This window comes from Podarcis gaigeae (assembly GCF_964106915.1).
Source record: "Podarcis gaigeae genome assembly, chromosome: 12".
Taxonomy (NCBI): Eukaryota; Metazoa; Chordata; class Lepidosauria; order Squamata; family Lacertidae; genus Podarcis; species Podarcis gaigeae.
Window position 1 is genome coordinate 29,794,662 of NC_139688.1, and position 21,608 is coordinate 29,816,269.

At 39.3% G+C, this 21,608-nt stretch overlaps 1 protein-coding gene and 1 long non-coding RNA gene across 4 annotated transcripts in view; one reads left to right on the forward strand and one right to left on the reverse strand.

The window, feature by feature from the left end:
- Positions 1-18,004, forward strand: part of GLCCI1 (glucocorticoid induced 1) — a 41,076-nt gene extending 23,072 nt beyond the window's left edge. For 2 of the 3 annotated variants that reach the window (XM_083705295.1, XM_083705296.1), the window contains 5 exons: positions 1,052-1,165; positions 2,556-2,708; positions 6,384-6,594; positions 14,341-14,461; positions 15,505-18,004. In XM_083705295.1, coding sequence (XP_083561421.1) covers positions 1,052-1,165; positions 2,556-2,708; positions 6,384-6,594; positions 14,341-14,461; positions 15,505-15,856 — 951 coding nt within the window. In that variant the 3' untranslated portion in view covers positions 15,857-18,004. The remainder of the gene's footprint in view (positions 1-1,051; positions 1,166-2,555; positions 2,709-6,383; positions 6,595-14,340; positions 14,462-15,504) is intronic. The other variant, XM_083705297.1, reaches the window with a different exon arrangement.
- Positions 2,984-14,333, reverse strand: LOC310828250. Its single transcript, XR_014556781.1, has 2 exons — positions 9,002-14,333; positions 2,984-8,959 (listed from the first exon to the last, which is right to left on the reverse strand). It is a non-coding gene; the product is annotated as an uncharacterized lncRNA (long non-coding RNA).
- Positions 18,005-21,608: the final 3,604 nt, after the last annotated feature.

The window sequence follows — 21,608 nt, forward strand, 5'->3', positions numbered from 1 at the left end:
TGCTCAGTTGACACCATAGAAACGGCATACTGCATATTATTGTAGATATTGTTGCTTGTATCCAACGCAGCACTAAGTAAATGCCTCTTCAGTGCAAGTATTCCAGCTTGCTCAGTTGGACCCCCCTCCCCTGCAAGTCTCTGCTGAAATATGTTAAGAGGAGTAAAACGAACAAAATTAACACAGTGAAGAGCAAGAATAGGGTGGTGTTAAACACCTGTTCACTGGGAACAATGCTAACATTCTTGATGGGTTTAAGGTTCAAACTGAAAATATATTCAAAAGGTGCTAAAAGTGTGATTGTTGCTTATAGGAGCAAGATCTTCTACATATAATGTCACACATTCTTTACATGGCAAAATCAAATGTGCAGTTTATTTATTTATTTTTATATGATGCCTTTTTGTGGCATCAAAGCCTAGTTGATTTTTTTCTGGTTAGCTAATATTGCCACCTGGCTGTTTGTTTTAAGAGTAACTTCAGAAAGCTATTTCAATTTACATATGCAAAAGAGCAGCAACCAGCAGTTTTTTCTGAGAAAGGTTGCATTCTAATCAATCCCATCATTATTAGGCTTTTGCATTGGAGGACAACCCTCAGTTGTATTTGGGAGTTCATCATAGACTCTATTAAAATCCACTGTTGTAAGTACAGTACACAATTCTGTCTTAGAAGGCATGTTCAGAGCTCTGTAAACAGGTCAGAATTAGTGTATCTTCTTTCCAAGGCAGATGTGTGAATTACAACATTATGTTTTTATGAACATTTAGATATACCTCTTTACCTTCTCAGAACAATCATAGAAAGCAACTCTTCATGTTAAGCTAATAGTTAGTATTTGGAAGAGAGCATTCATATCAGGACAACTAAATTCTATGCAAGAAGCAGTAATCGTAACCCATGTTTATCTCTGAAGTGTGATATTGTAGTTTTGTAGTTAGTCTTATTTGTATGGCAGGTGCCTTTCCTCCCCGTTTCAGCTAGACTCAAGATGTGCGCATTGTCAGTTACACGCCTTCTTTTATTTGATTTTGTCTCCTCTTCCTGCTAGATTGCCAAATTGAGACAGCAGCTCCAGCGCAGTAAACAGAGTAGTCGTCACAATAAAGAAAAAGAACGTCAGTCGCCTCTCCATGGCAACCATATAGCAATCAATCAGACTCAGGTAAGCAGACAACTGAGCTTGTTCAGGCAGCCTTCAGAATTAAAAGTGATCATCCTTTTCCACTTTTGATTTTCTGTCTACAGTTTAAAATGGATTTCATAGTTATGAATTATAAGGACAATTTTATACCATGCAGGAAAAATTAGTGACAGGTTGTTTAACAAGCCTGGAAAAGTTGGGGAGAAATCTCCTGTTTAAAAATAATAAATTTGCAGCATTGAGTTGACCAGAAACAAGGGTTAGGTTTGAATCCTGACATCCAAATTACTCACTAAAAGCAGTCAAGGAGTGCCATTTTCTCAGCAGCAACAACCATTTATATTATTTATAGTCACAGTTATTTGACCTTGCTGTCCTCCTGTGGACTTGTGATGTTTTAAAAATGCTAATATATCACCACCTGGTTATTCAGTCCTGCTGACCAAGGAGGTCCTGTTTATCTTTGTCATTTTACTCCCACTGAAGCAGGATACTTGAACCATCTTATTAGTCACAGCCACCGTGCTAGAAACCCTCGTTTTAAGGATTTAAAAAGTGTTTGCGCACCAAATGACTATATACAGCATTAACAAAGATTCAGCAATATTTTTAACCAGTTGTACCCATTTCAGTACTCATTATTCACATTTATCTGCAGGATTTTAGAACAGGATATAAAACCTCCTGTGCAGTGGTTCCCAAACATCCCCCTCCCCCATGGACCACTTGAAAATTGCTGGGGGTGGGTCTCAGCAGTCCACTTCAGTATTTCTCTTCAGCACAGGCCCTAGGGCCTTGTTAACTAGTTCAGTAATCTGCTGCTGGTCAAAATGCCCTTATTTTCCATTGTCTGGGGGTGGGGGGGGGAGGTAATTAACTGCAGGGTCAAGTACAGATAGTCTTGACTGGTGCACAACCATTCTGCAGACCACCTGAATGGAGCTCACAGACCACCAGTAATCAGTGAACCACAGTTTGAGAACCTTTGCTCTAACAAAGACTCTTGATAAGAGGTCTGTGTTTATTCAGCCCCTTCGGATGTGGGGTGAAAAATACCCATTACTCCCATACCTTTGGTGCGGTGGCTGCACATTTGGCTGTTAGCATATACCGCTGGATATGTTTAATGTGTTTGGTTTTCTGATGTCATGGATGTCACAGTGTTCCTTGCAAGTATTATGTCCTTTTTCTTGAGCCAGTACACTGATCACTTTGATAAGCATAGTACTGAGCAGGTAAAGCTCTATAAGAGTAGGAACGTAATCTTTTCTTCCTTTTCATCAGAAATCTAAGATGCATAGCTCTTTAATATTTCTCTACCTTCAGATGAATGCACAGCTCAAACTTTCACATCATAAATTCTCCTGCCATAAGTTTAAAGCTAAATTTGACATATCTTTTGTCTTTAAAGGCTTCTATATCAAGATCAGTCCCTATGCCGCTCTCAAACATTTCAGTGCCAAAATCAGCTGTTTCGCGTGTGCCGTGCAATGTAGAAGGAATAAGTCCAGAACTAGAAAAGGTGTTCATCAAAGAGAACAGTGGAAAGGAAGAAATGTCCAAGGTAAGCTGATGCTAAGCATGGTTTCTTTAAGCTGCATAATATAGAAATTGAATGTAGAAATGTGTGAATCTGTGCAAAATGACTGAACTAATCTCTGAGAGCATAAATACTCTGCATGTATTCATATAAGCAACCAATATAGTTAGTTTCAGTTTTACAAAGAACCTGGTAGTGTAAGGTGACAAAAAAACACGAAATATATACTACTGCATTTAACTACTACGATGATGGTGGTGGTAAAGTAATCCAGGCATCTTGTGTGATTGGTATTTTTAGAGGTTAGTAATTTGAATAAAACAGTGCAAGAACTGATCTTAAAACACTCAGAGTGGTTACAATTTTAACTAGGCTGAAATCTCCTAAATACTGCTTTTTACACCATTTCCCCACAATTTATATTACAGTGTCATTGTCACTGTGGCAATAATACCTCCCAAAATTAAAGTGAAAAATAAAATGGACATACTTGTCCTCTTAACAATTTATTGCTGGCTGTTCAAGGTTTAGGTCTCTGAGCTCCTGAGCCCTTATGCTCTGATCATGCAGTACAATGAGGAAGAACTATGTTGATTTCATTAGGACTCCTCAAAGTTTTAAGTGATTTGCTGGATTTTTGCCAGGGCTTCTGATGAGAGGCAATACTGAGCTGAAAAGAATCCCCTTTCCAAAGTTACAACTAGATCCAATATTTTTCTTCTTATCTCCTGAATTAAAACAGAGAAGTCACAACTGAAGAAACTATATTTTAGAAAAGTATACACATTTAGAGGTGGGGGAGTGTAGGCGAGAGTTCATACGTCAATATATTCAGTACTCCATATATGCAAATAATTTCTGTGTTGGATGAAGGCTACTGCCAAGACAGGGCTTACATGTACTATATTGCCTTATATTTCTTCATCAACTACTATATTGCATAATGTGCTTTTTAGACACTTGAAAATATGCCTGCTGAATAATTGGCACTTAGTATAATTTGATCTGCCCAATAACAGCAATTCATGCCTCATTTTAGGTCATAGGCTTTAATAAGCTCAAAGCTTTGTGTCCCATGCTCTCATGAGAGTTACTGAGACATCATTAGCTATTGCTGACATCACAGTATGCTCTCTTCACAGGCATAATTGTTATTCCATTAGTAAGCATCCAGCAGAATGCAGAAAAGTCTTGCAGAAAATGCTGAACGGCACAGGTGCTTTTAATATAAGTTTCTGGGATTTTGTTACCCTAAATTGAAAGGAGGTTATGAAGTAACTTATATTTTAAGTAGGACAGCAAGCCACAGAATTGCAAAGTAGGTAGTTTCATAGGCTTACAGTTTTTTAAATTTTGGTTCTGTTGCTTTTGTTACGCATTATGATTGAGACAAAGATAGGCATATATGTACAAATATATAAATGTCTGTTGGAGACACAAACACAGCAAACCATAACATTAGTTAACTCAGACCTTTTCTTCTAGCATGCCCTCATAGGTGGCTTGGCTTTGTGTCAGTTTGCCAGCTTGGCAAAAGACATCAACACTACCTCTGGGATGTATGAAACTTTCCCTGGTACAGCACACTGGTGCCAGCTGGTGCTGATGGAGGAAATGAAAATGAGAGAGCTGCTGCAGCTCCTTTATGTTTGAGTTTTTAAATATTTTGTTTTTTAAGAATAATTATTTATTAAATTTGTACACCACCCTTCATCAGTAGATCGCAGGGTGGTTCACAGCATAAAAACGTAAGATAAGATACAAAATACATAATAAAAACAACAACAAACCAAACCATTGACCTCTCCCCCCCCCCCAACACATTTAAAAGGACATAGACTGTTAATAAGCCAAAGACCTCGTTGAAGAGGAACTTTTTCGTCTGGCACCTACAGGTGTATAATGAAGGCGCCAGGCAAACCTCCCTGGGGAGAGCATTCCACAAACAGGGAGCCACTGCAGAGAAGGCCTGTTCTTGTGTTGCTACACTCCAAACCTCTCATAGAGGAGGCGCATGGTTCTAAAAGCACCTTTTAGAACCATTAGATCGGAAAGCCCCCTGAAGCAAATGGTTTGGGGTGGCATGTTGCTACCACCCTTCTGGCATGTCTGCTCCTGCAGTTTGTGTGCGCTCAGAGGATCAGGCTTTAAGTGTTACAAATGGAAAGCCTTCTTGAAACATTGCTTATTTGACAGCAAGACAAAGCTATTTTTATACATTTGTTGATGCTATTTAAAAGCTTTTGAGGGAAAAGTACTTAATGGAAAAACTTCAGTCTTTGTTTCTAAATCAGCCGAAAATGAAATGCCTTGAAGAATTGGAAAGCCCAGATAAAAAAATGAAGTGAAAATAGTGTTCTGTAACGCTAGAGTAATTTCTCAAACACTTACAGGATGTTGAACAAGAAGGCATTACCTAAGCTAAATCTTACTTTCTGGAACTTAAGCCTTTTTTGTTTCTCTCAAAGGGAGTGCACAACAGTGTATTAGAATTTTCTTCATTACAGCTTTCCAGGAAAGCAAAAATTGCTGTGATCTTAAGGCAGAGTCAGTATTTTTGCATCACTCTTCCCTTTTGTCAGTATTTTCTTTGAAGTGTGATGCCTCTAACTTTGCAAATCACAATTTAATCTGTGTACTTCTTTTTAATCAACTTATTTACTGTGTTTGAAAGAATTGCTTGCTATGTTAATCAAGGCGATGAGATGGTAGCTGAACAGTGGTATGAATAGGCTGTCAGTAATTCACTTCTAATGAATGACATGTCTATGGTGAGACCATCATAAAGTTTGATATTTCTTTTTAGAAAGATTCCCAGTGAAAATGTAAGTTGTTTTGTAGAAAGCATGGAAGAGCTTCACTGCTTTCTTTCAACACTTTCTACCCTCAAAGCAATAATAAACTCTCCTTAAGAAAAGAGAAACTAGTTCATGGAAAAAATGAAGTCTGAGTTGACCCCTTAAATTACTGTTGCCTGCCCTTTATGACAAGATCCCAGGGGACTGTGCTTTAAAAGTAGTGTTTGTGGGGTTTTTCCTCTCTTGATATTGTTGGGGGGGGAATTTTAATTGTCTTTAATTGTAATAGGGATAGTCCTAAGCTGTGTGACATTTCCTGTCTCTTTTGAAATTGCAAAATGTCTTGTTCTTGTTTCCTTTAATATAAAAATGTAAAGGGACCCCTGGCCGTTAGGTCCAGTCACGTTCCTATTTATCTACTTGCACTTTGACGTGCTTTTGAACTGCTAGGTTGGCAGGAGCAGGGACTGAGCAACAGGGATTCGAACCGCTGACCACCTGATCGGCAAGCCTTAGGCTCTGTGGTTTAGACGACAGCGCCACCCACGTCCCTTTAATATGGTTACTATTAAATAATGCCAAACCATTTGTTTAGTAAGCATAAATATCAGCATGTGGCCTAATGGCTGAAGTGTATCTAGCCTTGATGTTTATTTAAGGATATAGCTGCACGTTCAAGTGACTAGAATTTTCATGCAGTCTCTTGCACTAAATGAGTTGATGAACAGTATGCCATTGTGTCACTTGCCTCCTTTTGTAAGAAGCTGACTTCCCTCCCTCTCCCAAGGTCATTTCTGGCTTGAAAGAAATTAGCACAGGTCAAAGTGCCCTCCAGGTCCCAGACTTCACTCTGGGGCAGGAGTTTTCACTGTGCCTTTTAAGAATGTTGTTTTTGCTGCAGCCCTTGGATATTCCTGATGGCCGACGAGCTCCCTTACCTGCTCACTATCGTAGCAGCAGTACGCGTAGCATCGATACACAAACACCTTCTGTGCAAGAGCGCAGCAGCAGCTGCAGCAGCCATTCCCCATGCATTTCTCCTTTTTGTCCTCCTGAGTCTCAGGATGGGAGTCCTTGCTCCACAGAAGACATGCTGTATGACCGTGACAAAGGTGAGAGTCTATTTGAATAATTGGTTCATGGCTTGCTTTTGTTCTGCTGTACTGTCATTGTGCTTAAATCAGATTTTTGATTTCATTTTATTTTGTCGTGTTGGTGTGAACTGAAGACTGCTCATAATTGTTTTTGCTTGTTTACATTTGTTTTCCCTTTTGTTTGTGCAGTTTCACAAACATCTTCCATAAATGTCAGAAGGACACAGCAAATGAGCTTAACTCTTTATGAAAGCTGTAGTATGAAAAGTTAAGGAAAAGCATGCAGTGAATATTTTATAAAATAGTGTGAGAATTATTGGTGAAATAAGTGAATCCAGAGTTTGTGGTTGCGGTATCACTTTTATTATATTTGAGTCTAGTGTACAAAATACTATGGCAACAGAATGACTTGTGGGAATGAAATCAATACACACAGTGAAACATATTTAACAGAGTAATCCTATGCATGTCTACTCAAAGTAAGCCCCACTGAGTCCAGTAGGAATTGATTCCTAGAAAAGTGAATATAGGATTTTGCAGCCTTAAAAGTCTGGCAGTGTTCTCAGTTTTTGGCAAAGTCAATGGTTTTTTGAATTTTGCAATTCTACCCAAGCATAAGGGTTGGTGGTGAACCCAGAATTCAGCATAATTAGATTCTTGGTTTTCGGTCTCCTTTTTTTTAGATCTACAGTTTTAGCCCTTAGTGGCTGCAAACAGAAGCTTAGAAGTGTATGGCCAATGCTTGGTGACAGTGCAGAAACCACAAGGAGTGGGGAGTGGTTTCAGTTTTCTGCAAAGCTGCTTAGTTCACTTTATAACTATCAGGAGTAGAACAGATTATGCACAATCTGCAAATACATGTGTCTGTTTATCTTACATACCCCTTTTCCTCCATGGAGCTGAAGGACACGTGGGACATTTCTAGCTGGTTTTCCATCTGCACACTGACCAGGCTCCTGGCTGCTTAGTCTCAGCAAAGTTGATGTACCATGTGCTTTCAGACCATGCCTTGGGATCATTATTTTGCTTGGTTTGTGGAATTAATGTAGGTTGTAGGATTGAATACGTGCATGTATTTTTAACACTAGGTGTAGGCCTCCTGGTCAACGTGAGCTGTTTTAAATTAAGAATAAAATAATGAAGTTTACAAATTTTTAAAACAGCAGAAGGGGAGTTCTCCATTTAAGTATTGTACAAAAACAAAAAACGCCTTGTATCTTCCATCCTTTTCCCAATTATTTTTAGAGTGCTCCAGCTCTTTCTTCTTTTGTTTTCCATCTTTCATGCTAATTTCTGTTTTCTTATTGTTAGTGGCCTGGTCACATCCTACCTTTATTTTTTCATATTTGTGCACATCATTTACAATTAAAGCATTTCCTCACATGCCTCATGTTTTTCTTTCTTTAACTTTCTTTCCCATCTGTAGCCCTGCCTGATAATCTCCCCATCCATTTTCTCTCTTTCATGAGGATTACAATGCATGGACACTTCCTCAACCCCCACATGTGATTTTGCTGTCTTGGCTCTAGTTTCTTTACTCAGTTGGAGCCAGACACAATATTTTTCCATGAAGGGACCAGACATTCTTGAAATGGGAGAAAGAAAGAAAAAAGCCTAGGGATTGTGACTTACACAAGGTATCCTCCAGATGTTGGAACTACAATTCCCATTATCCATGACCATTGACTGTTAGTTGGAGCTGATGGGAGTTGAAGTCCAAAAACATATGGAGGAGAGATTTATAGCCTGGCCTGCCTTTTGGATATATGCTTCATGGTAAACTAAGAAAAGATCATGATCTCACTTTGAATTTTATTTTATTTTATTAAAAATATTCTATCCCACCCTTCATCATGAGCAATCAATGCTAGGTGCAATAAAATAATGTAAAACTACCAGACATTCACAAATACTCATACAATAAAACAAGGATAGATAAAAAACAAATCAATAGATAAACAGTCTATAATATATAGCTATCTACATCTAAGCACCCAGTCTAGACACTAACAACCAGTAAATTTTTGGATGGTCAACCATCCTTTGAACTGGTATTCAAAGGAAACAAGCAAGCAAGCAAACAAACAAACAAACCTTAGAAGGGAAAGCATTCTAATTATGATAATAAAATAAATGTAATTATATGATTCTGCAGTTCACAACACATTATAATTAATGAAGAAGAAAGGCACAGCAGAACTAATACTTAGCAGCAAAAAGTAAAGTCCATTATTGTCACTTTCACATACTAGAAATTGGGTTAGCCAACGAGGTATCCTCTCTACGTTTTGGACTACAGCTCCCATCAGCCTCAGCCAGCATGGCCAGTGATCAGGGATGATGGCAATTGTAATAAAAAGAAATGTGGAGGGCACCATGCTGTCTACCACTAGATTAGCTCTTTGCCACCACAGAACTTACATACCCCAGCCCTTTTTCCAAATTCGATGTTGCCCTTTGTATAGCTAAAACTCAAGCATTCAGCCCACCAAACCCAGAGGTACTAGGCTAAATCACCTCTAGAAAATTCTGGTAGGTTTCCTTAGTTTCATGCTCACAGACCTCATTCAAATGCTTGTTGAATGATTAACATTTGTTAGTTGGGGAAAAAAAATAATATTCTGCAGAACTTTAAGTCCATATCTGTGCATTTTGCCTGTAGCCATTAAGATATGTTTCAGCAATGTCAGCATTTGGTTTTACATAGAGGGCTTCTCTTACTTAATGACGTCTGAAATGGTGAACACAGATAAGAGTTCTTTTGGAGTTGATGTGATAAGTGCATTCGATTGAAGGTCACGGTTCTTCATGGTATCTACACCTGCACAGATCCAGCTTTGGGAATGCTCTAGAACAAAATGCCTGAAAATTAGCATTCACATCTACTCTTCCTAAAAGAGAGAGAGAGAGAGAGAGAGAGAGAGAGAGAGAGAGAGAGAAGTCTTGAAGGATTCACAAAACTCTTTTCGGTAGGCAGAGCTGCCACAATTTTCATTATCTTGGGTTATCTGATAATGGCTGATTGCATCAACAGTTTTAAGAACTTATGAAGAGCAGTGTTGGATCGGAACAGAAGCCTGTCTAGTCCAGTCTGCTATTTCCCACAGCAGCCTACCAGATACCTATGGGTAGCCCATAAACAACACCACATTAACACAATAGCACACCCCTGTTTGTTCCATAGCAACTGGTATTCAGAGGCATGGTGTTTCTGTTCTTGGAGGTAGCATATAGTCATCATAACTAGTGGCCATCACCTTACCCTCCATGCATTTGTCTCATCCCCTTTTAAAGCTGCATGTTGGTGGCTATCTCCACAACTTGCAGTAGCAAATTCCATGGTTCAACTGTGTTAGGTGAAAAAGTACTTCTCTTTGTCCTGATAACGGAAAAGCCGTAACATTTCCTCGTATAGAACTGACTCTTGACAATTTTTGTTACCCTTTCCCTCCCTCTCCAATGTCCTTTCTGAAGTGTGATGACCAGAATTGTGTAATAATAATAAATAAAAATAAAAATACACCATGAACTCAAGATCCTTTTCCTGGCCAGTCACCACCAGCTCAAACTGCATCAGGATGTATGTGAAATTAGGATGTTTTGCCCAGATGTGCTTCATTTTACACTAACATTCAACTCCATTCACCATTTTTATGCCCAATCAGCGAGTCTGGAGAGTTCGTTTTTGAGCTTTCGGTACCCCTCTTTTGTTCTTCCCACCTTGAATAATTGGTTATTGCCCACTAACTGAGCTACCTCCTTCCTCACCTCTCACTCCAGATGATTTGCACTGGTCCCAGTTTAGATCATTGGAGATCTGTATTTTGGGGTTAGCCAGTCTCTGATGTGGTTACAACTTTAATTGCTGTGCATGCTACCTTAGGATGAATCTGATACTTATTTTCACAGATGGTTACCTGTTAGCAGGTACCTCTGGAACAAGGCACAGTTTGATACAAGGTTGTGCAGATTGCTCACTAGTTCAGTGGTCCCTTAAAAAGTACATTTGCCCCATCAACTGTGTTGTGTGCTTAATTAAGTACAGAAAAATAATGGAGCATTGAATAAAATAATCATTTTGGTTTGTATTCTAGACCATATGTGATTTTTTCCCAATGCATTGTGATATTGCTAAATGTAGACAAGGTACTGCAGAACACTACGTTTTCCAGTTAACTTAAACAGATAATCTATTTTTTTAGAATAGAAAGTTTGTTGGTATCAACCCAGACAGTATTATGTGCTAGCTCCAGGAAGCTTTCTGGATGAAGTGTTCTTAAATCTCTGAACAATTGTTAAAGAAGTATGGCCAACTGTACTTTCTGCTTTAACTGTTGAAAATCACTGGCTCTGTTTTAATTAAGATGGTGGGAGGATGTCAATTGTTACACCTTTCCTACCTAACCTATTTTATCAGGCCACCAACACTGGCAATCTTTCAGTTGTGGAAAACAGTTGCCAAGTTTGTTTATTCAGTCATAGGTATTTGTACCACATATGCAGAATTTGCAACTTCAAAGAAACATGGGGAAATTACTAAAGTAGATTGATCTAGGTTCGCATTGTACTGTCGGTTAGGAAGCTGCAGAAATGTGTATTGGAGTACACAATCACATTATAATATTGATTATCAGAAATGCATGTTTTAAAATACTTTTTTTATTAGGAAGAAAGCCAGACTAATCATTGTTAGTGATTATAATTTGATCCTGTCCTACTGTACCGGAAAAGCATCTTTGGTACCACATTTAGTGGTAGTTCACAACTTGTTTGCATAACAGAGCTGGCAATTCCTTTTATTGTTGAATATTTCCTCCAATTCGCGTTCTAGAGTTGAAGTTCCCAAACGAATGATGTGAATCCCACCTTTGGCAGTTTAATCTCTGTTGAAGCCATCTGCCACCTCTTATTTTAGGGCTCTTCTGTGATGGTTCAACCTAAGCAGTTGATTAATGTACTGTATCAGTGTTTTGGAAGGAGACCATTTCAAGTTTGAATGTCTTATGCTAAAAAGGCATTTAAAATAATGCCCAAAGGTTCCCTGCTCTGTTGTTCCCTGTCGTAGGGCTTGTTTTCTTCTCCAGCTAAATTTCCATTATACTTTTCAGTCGTAAATCAGCTTTAAGCTGGACCTGACTGTGTTTCTGAATAAAAAATGGAAGTTAATAATTGATCAAGCATGGGGAGAGCTAACCTGCTGGCCAGACACAGACCTGCTTTACATTTCTAAAGCATCTTTTCTTTTCTGTCTAAGTCTGCGCTTTGACCACAGGCTCCACTGCCGCTCTTTGGATCAGATCAGCTGTTTACTTTACATTTCTATAAAGAGCTGCTTAAATAGGTTGAAATTTTCAAAAGAAAATGAACATAAAGTCTGCAAAGGGAACCCATGGTCTGCTTTGGGATGGGAGAGTGATCTTGCACAGCAGGGGGTGGAGAAAATGTTAATGGCACCTGTTGTGTGTGTGGAGAAGGGGAGGTGAGGAAGGGCCCGGCCCGCCTTGTGATTAGAAGCAGTTTTATTGCATTAGAAGTGCCAGCTCCACAGGGTGCCAGTGATTAGAATTCAGTTTGGTGACCCCATGTGCTATTTACAGCTGGAGGGTTCAGTTTTGAGACCTTGCTCCACAAAGAAAGATACTGGTTTTCAGCCTTTACTTTCTGAATTTTTAAATTAAATTTCACTTCTGATAAGTAAAAATTAAAAAACAACCAGCCTTTGACACTGTTTGTTAACCATCTGTTGAGCACAGCGCCTCTTAAGTTAGTGAAAACTTTGCTCACTACTCTGTGGTTCCTCCAGGGTTAGTTTTTTTAGGACTAGCTTTATGTGAAAAATTAAATTTTGAATGCTTGAAGGGGGGGGGGGCTCAGGGAACATACAGGGTTGAATAAACACAGGGAAGAAAGGAGGAAAGTTTGTGTGCTATATATGGTTAGGGAACTGAAGGATATAGAAATGAGCCTGTAGACATTTCATAGTCTTTACCCAGTGTAATTGGTCACTGGATTATGTTAGAATGATTTAATTGAGCTGTATAGGTAAAAAGTTATTACCAGCAAATTCCAGTGAAACATTCCAATTCTGATATTTTTGTGGGTCTACTCAGAGCAAACTTTGATTTCGAAACCACAGAGGAAGACATTTAAGGGGGGGGGGAGGAAAACAGCAAGAGAAATGACACTCAACTTTTCAAAAAACAACAGCAGCATTTCGAACTTGTATTTATCCTTTTATGGCTTTTACTACTAGCTTTCAGGGAACTTTAGAAAGTTGTTGTTGGCAGTACCTCACACTCCTACTTGTTTTGGAATACTTACTCATAGTTCCATAGAGGGAATGCAGTCCTGTATTCCCCTAGATAGTGTTGATGTTGTTTACGTGGCCATGTATCCTAGGATGAGAAAGAGATCAATCTCCACGGCCCTTTCTCACCTAGCAGCCGCCATTCCATCAGGATACCTGGAAAGTCCCCATCCCAACTATTATTTCTTGAAGAAATTTTATATACCGCTTATCTGTAGGAAAAAAAGAAACTCTCAAAGCGGTTTACAACTAGTCATAAGAATTGTAACCCTTCTCCCTCTTGCCTTGTGTGTCTCTTTAGATTGTAAGCCTTAGGGCAGGGATTGTCTTAACTGTGGGTTGTTCGAAGCCTCTCTGAGAGCTTTGTTGACTTAAAGAGGGGATGACAATGTGTTTTAAATATTAAATCATGAGTCCTCAGCTTTATAATAATTTTATATATATTCTAGCAGGCTAAGTGTTGCCTACTCCTTCGCAACTCTTTTTTTAAAATTAAAAAAGCCCTGTTCCATTACTACAGTGTATGAACAAATTTGAGCTTTTGGTGAGTTCAGGACTTTATAACCACAAGATACGGAAAAAAAGTAAAAAGGCTCTGAGAGGTGCCTGTTTCAGCCTTTTGATCTTAAAAAGTGTAAATGTTTTGGGCCTTTATCTGAAAAACATATGCAGGACAGTTAGGAATGTAGGGGTGCTGTCCAGCTTGTCTCATGTAAGTCCAGTGGTGAATTTTAGGAGGTAGAATGGCGCCCAAGCTCTTTGTAGGTTTCTGCTGTTGTGATAAATGGTATTCCAAGGTGAAAGAAGGGTTACCAGGAACAGCTGTACCAATGTGTCAGCCATGAAAAGCAGGGATGCAGAGAATGAATAGCCCTTTCCTGTGTTCCAAAGCTCACATACACAGCAGATTGAAGATCAGCATCTGCATTATATATGCCCTTGGTTTTGTTTCCTTTTTGGTCTTTTCTGTGGGTGACATTACTGTGGACAATATTTCTAATGGCTTCATATTTCAAAAGCTGCTTACGAGCACTTTCCAATTATTGTGTTTATGCTTTGACAAGACACAACGGAACTTTACGTTATCATTAACCACTTGCCCTTCTTTGCATATGCTGTACATGTTGCCCTGATCATTTACATTTTTGAAATGCATAATAAAGAACTTATTTGTTTCCAGGATTACAGCTCTGCTTTATTCAGTCTATAACATTCTGGATAAAAAGATCCTCCCATTATGTGCTGCTGTATGGTAGATTACTGCTCCTCTAAAGCTTTTATTCAGGAGAAATGTGCTCTACCAGAGTGTTGGATATAGCCTGCAATAAAAGAAGCTTTGTGACTTGAAACAAACTGGCATTAGCAGTGAAGTTGTGCAAAAGCCATGGTGTTTGGAAATCAAATTTAATTAAAAAGCACTCTCAATCCCTAGTAATACAACTGCTTTAAATTTTCAGACAGTGGGAGTAGCTCACCGTTGCCCAAGTATGCCTCCTCTCCTAAACCCAACAACAGCTACATGTTCAAACGAGAGCCCCCAGAGGGATGTGAGCGAGTGAAGGTCTTTGAGGAAATGTCGTAAGTAATGCCTTTTATATCAGCTGGATCTGCAAATGCAGGAAACCTTTTTACTGGACCTTTTCAACTGCAGATGAATAAACTACTCCAGCTGATGAGGGTTTTTTTCCCTTCTTCTTCTTCTTTCAGGAGCAAACCACTCTTGCCAATTTTGCACAGGCAAGAAGTTGAAGTGTTCCTGTCAGCTTGCGGGGGGCGGGGCCGGGAATGCAACCTATTTGTTCTTGACCACATGACCCAGATGTATAAAAGCACAACCAAGGAGGAAATGCAAGCAGAGCTATGGTTTCTTCAGTGTTCTAAAAAGTATTTTCCAGCATGAGTAAAGCTGTCTTTATAATGATACCAGTTCAGCTTTATTTTTTTAGCCTTTGAAGCTGTGAATAACAGCCGTGACCAGAGTTATTTTGGTAGCATTTGAGTTTTGGTTTTTTTAATTGAGCTATGCATTTTGGGGAGTGGGGGAGAGAACACAGTATGTAAGTACATACATGCAGGAATATCTTAAAGTTTGGCCAGATTTATCTCCTGTTTTGCTCTACAAGGAAATAGCATGGGACTAATTTAGACTAGGACGGCATAGACATATTGCTTGGGAAAATAGCTGAAGCCAGATGCTGGTAAAAAATGCTTCCAGATCATTAATAGAGGATTCTAAAGTGAATGTAGATGCTTTGCTGGACAAAATAGAGATAAAGAAAAAAGGACATTGTGCTATCATTTCATGTGTGTTTGCTACAGTGAGTTTTCTATTGATAAACGGCACATTGATGGATTTCTGATATGGTTTGTGCATCTGAATCCTTTAGGGAAGGGAATTGTGGAAAAGTCTTACCTCTATGGTTGCTTTTTGCATGTATATTGTTTATTGCTGTGGATCAGTCAGCTGACTACCAATATGGAAGATGTTTGCCCGTTTGTCACATAATCCCATTTCTTGTCACTCACATTCTAGCAACATACAAAACTGCCAACCCATGCTAAGTTATCTGCAAATGTTCAAGTATGTAACTTTAATTTCTTTTTCAACCCCTTTGTTTTAGGACTCGTCAGCCTGTCTCAGCCCCTCTCTTTTCATGTCCTGACAAAAACAAGGTTAATTTCATCCCAACCGGATCAGCTTTCTGTCCTGTAAAACTTCTGGGCCCTTTACTACCTGCTTCTGACCTGATGCTCAAAAGCTCTCCAAACTCTGGTCAAAGCACAGCTTTGAGTACTCTGACTGTTGAGCAGCTTTCATCTCGGGTCTCTTTCTCCTCTCTGTCAGACGATACCAGCACAATGGACCCTACAGAGGTTTTAGTACAACAGCCATCCCAGCAGCAGCCACCACAGCTTTTGCAAGAACTGCAGTCCGAAGAACACTCCTCTCCTCAAAATTATGTGATAATCTAGATGATAATCTAGATGAGCAAAGGCAGAGGGACGGTCTAAAACTCAACTGCATGAGTGGCACTTTTCTGGAACAAAACAAAGCTACTTATCAGCATCTTTCTGCATTTCAGCACTGTTCTTGGCAGGGACAAAAATGCATTCAGCATTTTTGTGTTTGTATGTGAGTTTGCAGGGGGGGGGGCGGAGCAGAATGCTTGCAGAATCTGTGTATCATTAAGCATTTTAAGTGGAGACTATGCATTTCATAGAATGTTTGACCAGATTAGTACTTTGTCCTGTGTTCTGTTTCAAATTCTACAGTATAAATAAGCTCTATATCAAACAAAGGTTGCCTGTCTAAATAGAAAATGTCTTGCTTTGTTGTATTCTATGGAAAATACTGTACTTCAGGATTATGTTTACAATTTATCCAGGTATTTATGTTTTGAACTTCTGTAATACATACAATGCAAAAAAAAAAAAAAATATGGCCACAACAGTTGCACAGTGTCCCCACCCTATATGGCCTAGCTTCAGGTACTTCTCTCGAAGTCTAAACTCAGGTAACTTGGAATGTATATCATATTGGGATATAAAATATTTTACAGCTAAAAAGCTAAAGAGGGATCATCACTCTTCTGCCTTTCCTTATTTTATGCATTAATATTTCCTCATTACATTCCACTTTCTTGGAAAAAGTGCATTCAGATCTAGGGGGATACGAACCCTGGACATGGGTGAACATGAGGAGAACCAGCAAATCTGTGGTGTGCTGCATCACATTGTCATGTGGTTACAAGTAAAACAAAAAACTAAACTGTTGCATTTGCCATCGTTTCAGTGTGTAAATTGTGGCATTTTAAAGTTTCAGGTGTTTGCACAGTTAATGACTGTTAAGCTGTTGTGAATAAAGTGTTCAGTTTTAGGCTGCACATAAGAAACATTCCATGACGTGTGTGTGAGAGAGGCTCTAAGGCAAGAATGTTTTCGTTTAATTTCAGCAAATTCATTCCCCCCCTTCCCCCCAGGTTTCAGAGGGGGTGGGTGGGAATTTCCTCACGCGTTTGCATTGGCAAGTTATAAGGACGTGAAATGCTACTGTTACCATTTTAGGAGTCTTAATTAATGTTTAGTTTCTCTTTTGGAGGAAATGTTCCATTCACATGCTGGTTGCAAAAAAAAAAATTATCTCGGGTTTTTGACAAGCAATGATAGGTGAATTTTGTTTTATTTGTACAGTGGGTGTTTTGCATCTGAACTTTAAAAAAAAATCTCTTAAAGCGGCTATGAGGTTTTGTAGAAAAAAAAACAAAAACAAAAAAAGAGAAAGAAAGAAAAAGAAAGAAAGAAGCAATAGTTTTTAAGTCATATATCTAATCGAAGCCTTTCTTAGTACCCTCTGGTTTAGGCCCATTGGGAGGTAAATTTATTGCAGTTTGAAGGTGGGCAGGCAGTGCATTCGCTTGTCTTTCCAGATGCTGCATAGCTTAGAAGCCTCCAGTAGTGTTATATTACAGTAGCCCTGGAACTGTGAGAGTGCTGCTTTCAGAGAGAATGAACCTGCAATACAAAGAGGGACCCCAAAGGCAAGAGACCCACTCAATATTCTTAGCTCTGTGCTTTCAGTTCAGTGGAAGTACCTTTATGCAAGCCTGTTCTAAGAAAGCCTACTTGCCCCTCTTCAGGAACTGAAAAGATTAAGACTGCAGCTGCTGCAGCAGCAATTTATACTCTCTCCGCTACTACTTTTGTGGAAGAAATTTGGGAAATAATAAAAAAGGCCTCAGTGAAAAGTACCTAAGAAAAGCAATGAAATATACAGCACATGTATGTTGTTGCAAGATGAAGCCCAGTTTCCTTCCTATCATCACCAAAGAGTTTGGTAATAACCTGTTAGGAAGTTAGACCGACAGCCTCTTTTTCAGTCACTGTGTGACTGTAGGAGCAGGCGGAGAGTGGAAAGCTTAAAAGATCTGTTTTGTCTTTTGTTTTCACAGTATTTTTTTTAAATACAGCAACAGGCATCTTTAATCTTGCTAATCTCAGGCCTTGGTGGAAGCACTATATAGTTTGTATGTTAATAAAGGGTAAGGGAAAAAGCATCCAGTTTCTTGTGACCTAAATGTGTGTTCTTTGAAGTTTTACATTAAAGTTAAATATGACAGTACATCTACCTTCTCACCCTCTCTCTTTTTTTCCAAATATAAATACATTGTCACGGTTCTTGATGTTATAAGGTTTTATGAGAAACTATCAGGTGACTTTTTAGATCAAGAGTGAACTCTGGTGAACAATATTTACAGTGATATTACTTGTTCTGTTTTCTCACGAGAAACTAAATATTAATTGTCACACACATTTGCCCTTGGCATATTGGAAGGCTCTGAATCAAATGTGTTTAAAACCTAATGCTTTGCTATGTAAATTTCCCAGCAGTTGTTGATCTCCAATATATCCTACATTCAGCTGTAGAAATTTGTCAAATATTGTTTCAAGAGTTTTGTACATAGTTGTACTGTTATTTCTAGCCACTGTGCTGAACAGTATTTGAATTACCACACAATATTGCTTTACACAAGGAAATGTGTGGCTTTTGTTTTGTATTTTTTCAGTATAGACGTCCCTGTGTCTTATTTAAATAAAATTATTAGAAAAAAACACACCCTACAACCTGTAAAATGTAGTGTGTTGTCTGTCTTTTGAAAGCTGTCTAGAAGCTGAACATTCAGAAAAAGCATCAGCTGTAGTCTTGAACTTTTCCAGAACCGAGGAGGGATCACTAAAAGTGCTGCCCTGGGTTAAAACTCCGCTTTCCATAAGGAAACTGCAGCAGGAAGAAGAGAAACTAGTTGAGAGGTGGGATTCTCTGCTTGCATATATCTGCAGAAAAGGTGGTTGTAAAGTCCAATATTAATCAATAATTGAATTGAAATGGTAGCTTTTTGTAGCTGAATTATTGCTATGTTGCACGCTTAATCATTTATTTCCACTGTAACATGGTGCAAAAACTGCATTCCACTGTACATAGTGGAATAAGATTAGTGCCAACCTGACTAAATAATTTAGAAAACATTCCCTTCTTCATAGGCCATTCATCTTGTTATGATGATGTAGATTTCATTTCTCATGACTTTAACAAATAGCACGGAACTGGCTCGCTGTCTTTTCGCAACTTGTTTTCTTCAGTCTCAGGACTGGAATAGCATATCAAAATGGACTATTCCAAATGCCTTCTAACATATTAAAGATTCCAAAAACCTCTACTGTTTAGGAGAAGCTACAGAACATAACCTAGTTTGGTTATCATTTTTCAGCAAAGCACATTTTCCCCAGTGCAACAGCTTTTATATACGTGGGAAAGTGTCATCATGCGCTTCAGCACCCTTTAAAACTCTGCTTAACATTGTGACATGTTTTCCAGTAAGCTTTTAGTATTGGCTCATTTGAACACAACACTTCACTTAGTGACCCAAACACCATAAATTTGAGAAAACAAATCAGTAACATTTTCTTGTACTTGTGTTCCTACTATGAGTGCATTTTAGTTTGCGTTTGAAGTGGATAGTTCTCTAAGTTGCCTACTATATTTATAAATATTCCATTAACATGCTGCAATGGCAATATAATCATTTCGATTAATCCATGGCTGTGTCTGCATTGTATTTTGCTATTTGGTGCAATTCTGGGTGCAACTTGTATCTCATTATAGTTTGCTTGCTTTGCATTACCTGTTCCATCTCAGCAGCTGTGGGGTTGAACTTGTGAATGTGACTGCAATAAATAAGAAGGAGTGGGGAAAGGCCTGCGACCTAGTTAACACAATGGTGTGTGACCTCCCATCTTCCCTGCATGCATCTGAGAGCAATGATGTCTGAGTGAACAGTACCAAATAAGGCAGGTGACGGGTGTATTCTCACACTATAGATGTAGCCAATCTTCTCAGCTTTCAGGCTTGTTTTAATAGGAAAGGTCCTCTTCTGGTAGCGGAGTTGGACTTGCTTAGCCTGGCAGAGCTTTGGTTTGACAGAAGGTTGGCCACAAATAATTCCCCACCCCAACTTAAGGATCCTAGAGAAGCTGAGAAAAAAACAAATTATTAGGGAAGGACCATCTGGAAAGTGAAGAGGGCGGAAACCTACTATCCCTTCCCCAAAGGGGGCCTTAAGATGGGGTAGGATTGAACGTGGAGGAAAGGACAATTGTGAGCTTTCAATGTGAGACCTGCCTTGCGGTAGTTGGAAGGCAGCCCAAGAGCACTCAGTGCATGCAAAGGAGAGAATTCCTTCCTAAGGAATCCAAATTAGAGCAGCCAGGCTTGACTTGTTGTGTGCTCTGATCAGCATGTATAATCTGTATTTCTCAACTTAGTTGGCTGCCTGTCTCTATGTAGTTTAAGGTGCTGGTTTTGCCTTTTGAAACTAAATCGGGGATGGGGAACTTTTTTCAGCCCATGAATCCATGAGGGTTGCATGTCAGTGGTGGGTGGAGCCAGTGGTGAAAGTGGGTGGAGGTAAGAGCTGTTTGCCAGTGGAACAGGCTCCCTCGGAAGGTGGTGGACTCCTTCATTGGAGGTTTCTAAGCAGATTGGGTGGCCATTTGTCATGTGTTGGTCTAGCTGAGATTCCTGCATTGCAGGGGGTTGGACTAGTTGACCCTCTGATCCCTTCCAACTATGGTTCTATGAAATGTTACCTTTGTGCATTAGGCTACTGTGTGTGTGTGTGTGTGTGTGTGTGTGTGTGTGTGTGTTCGTTCGTGTTCTCTGTGTTCCCCATCCAGACAAGCAAAAGGCATTATCGGACTTCAAGAACACATTCCATCCAGGAAGAAACGTTCCGAGTGTGGAGCAGGGCTACTGAGGGGTTTGGCTTGGGTAGAGTCAAGAGGGCCAGATAAACAGAGCTGCTGGGGTCCCACATTCAACCCCAGGCCTGAGGTTCCCCCTCCCCTGCTTTTAATAGTCTAGGATGGTGTTTCCAAAGCTTTATTCGGGTGGCCTGTACTGTGTCTGTAAAAATAAAACCATACAGCATCTAGCACAACCAACAGAAAAACCAATCTGGTGTTTTGGCAAGTCTCTTGGCAATTTTCAAGTGGTCCATAGAGAAACATAGAGAAAAAGGGTTATGAAGCACTGGCATCGGACATCATTAAGAATTGTTCCATAGTGGCCAGTCCAAGTTTTAAGATTCTGTCTACCATCCTCTTCACCCGTTAAATAGTGATCGTAAGAGCATAAGATTTCTTAGTGGTGGTCTCATGCCTTTGGAATATTGTACTGGAAGAAACACCCTGTCAGCCTTGCCTTTAGAACGCCTTTCACCATAATTTTTTTTTTTTATAAAAAAAAAACAAACCCCTCATTTTTAGTGTTGCCTTTCATTGCCTTTTGGGTCACTGCTCTCATTTTTTAAATGGTTGTTTTAACCTGTGTGCTTTTTAAAAAATATACCCCTTTGTTTAGTGTATGCCCATGTTGAGCCGCTCTGAACGGAGCATAAATAATAAATTGAGTGATTTGAAACTTCACCCTGAACTGGCTCTTGAAAGTGATAGAAGAGGGGAAATCGTTGCAGGGAGACAATGGTGAAAGGATAGAACGAAAAGCTTGCAGCACACTAAGGCCACTTATCCCATCATCTGTCCCAGTGTCCCATCAAAATCCTACCCCCCCCCCCAATAAATTGGCCTGGAAACTGAGCAGCTCAGTTAAGCAGTTAAGTTTGGCTCATCCAAGAGGGCAATCTCTTTGAGAATTGAACACCTATGCATA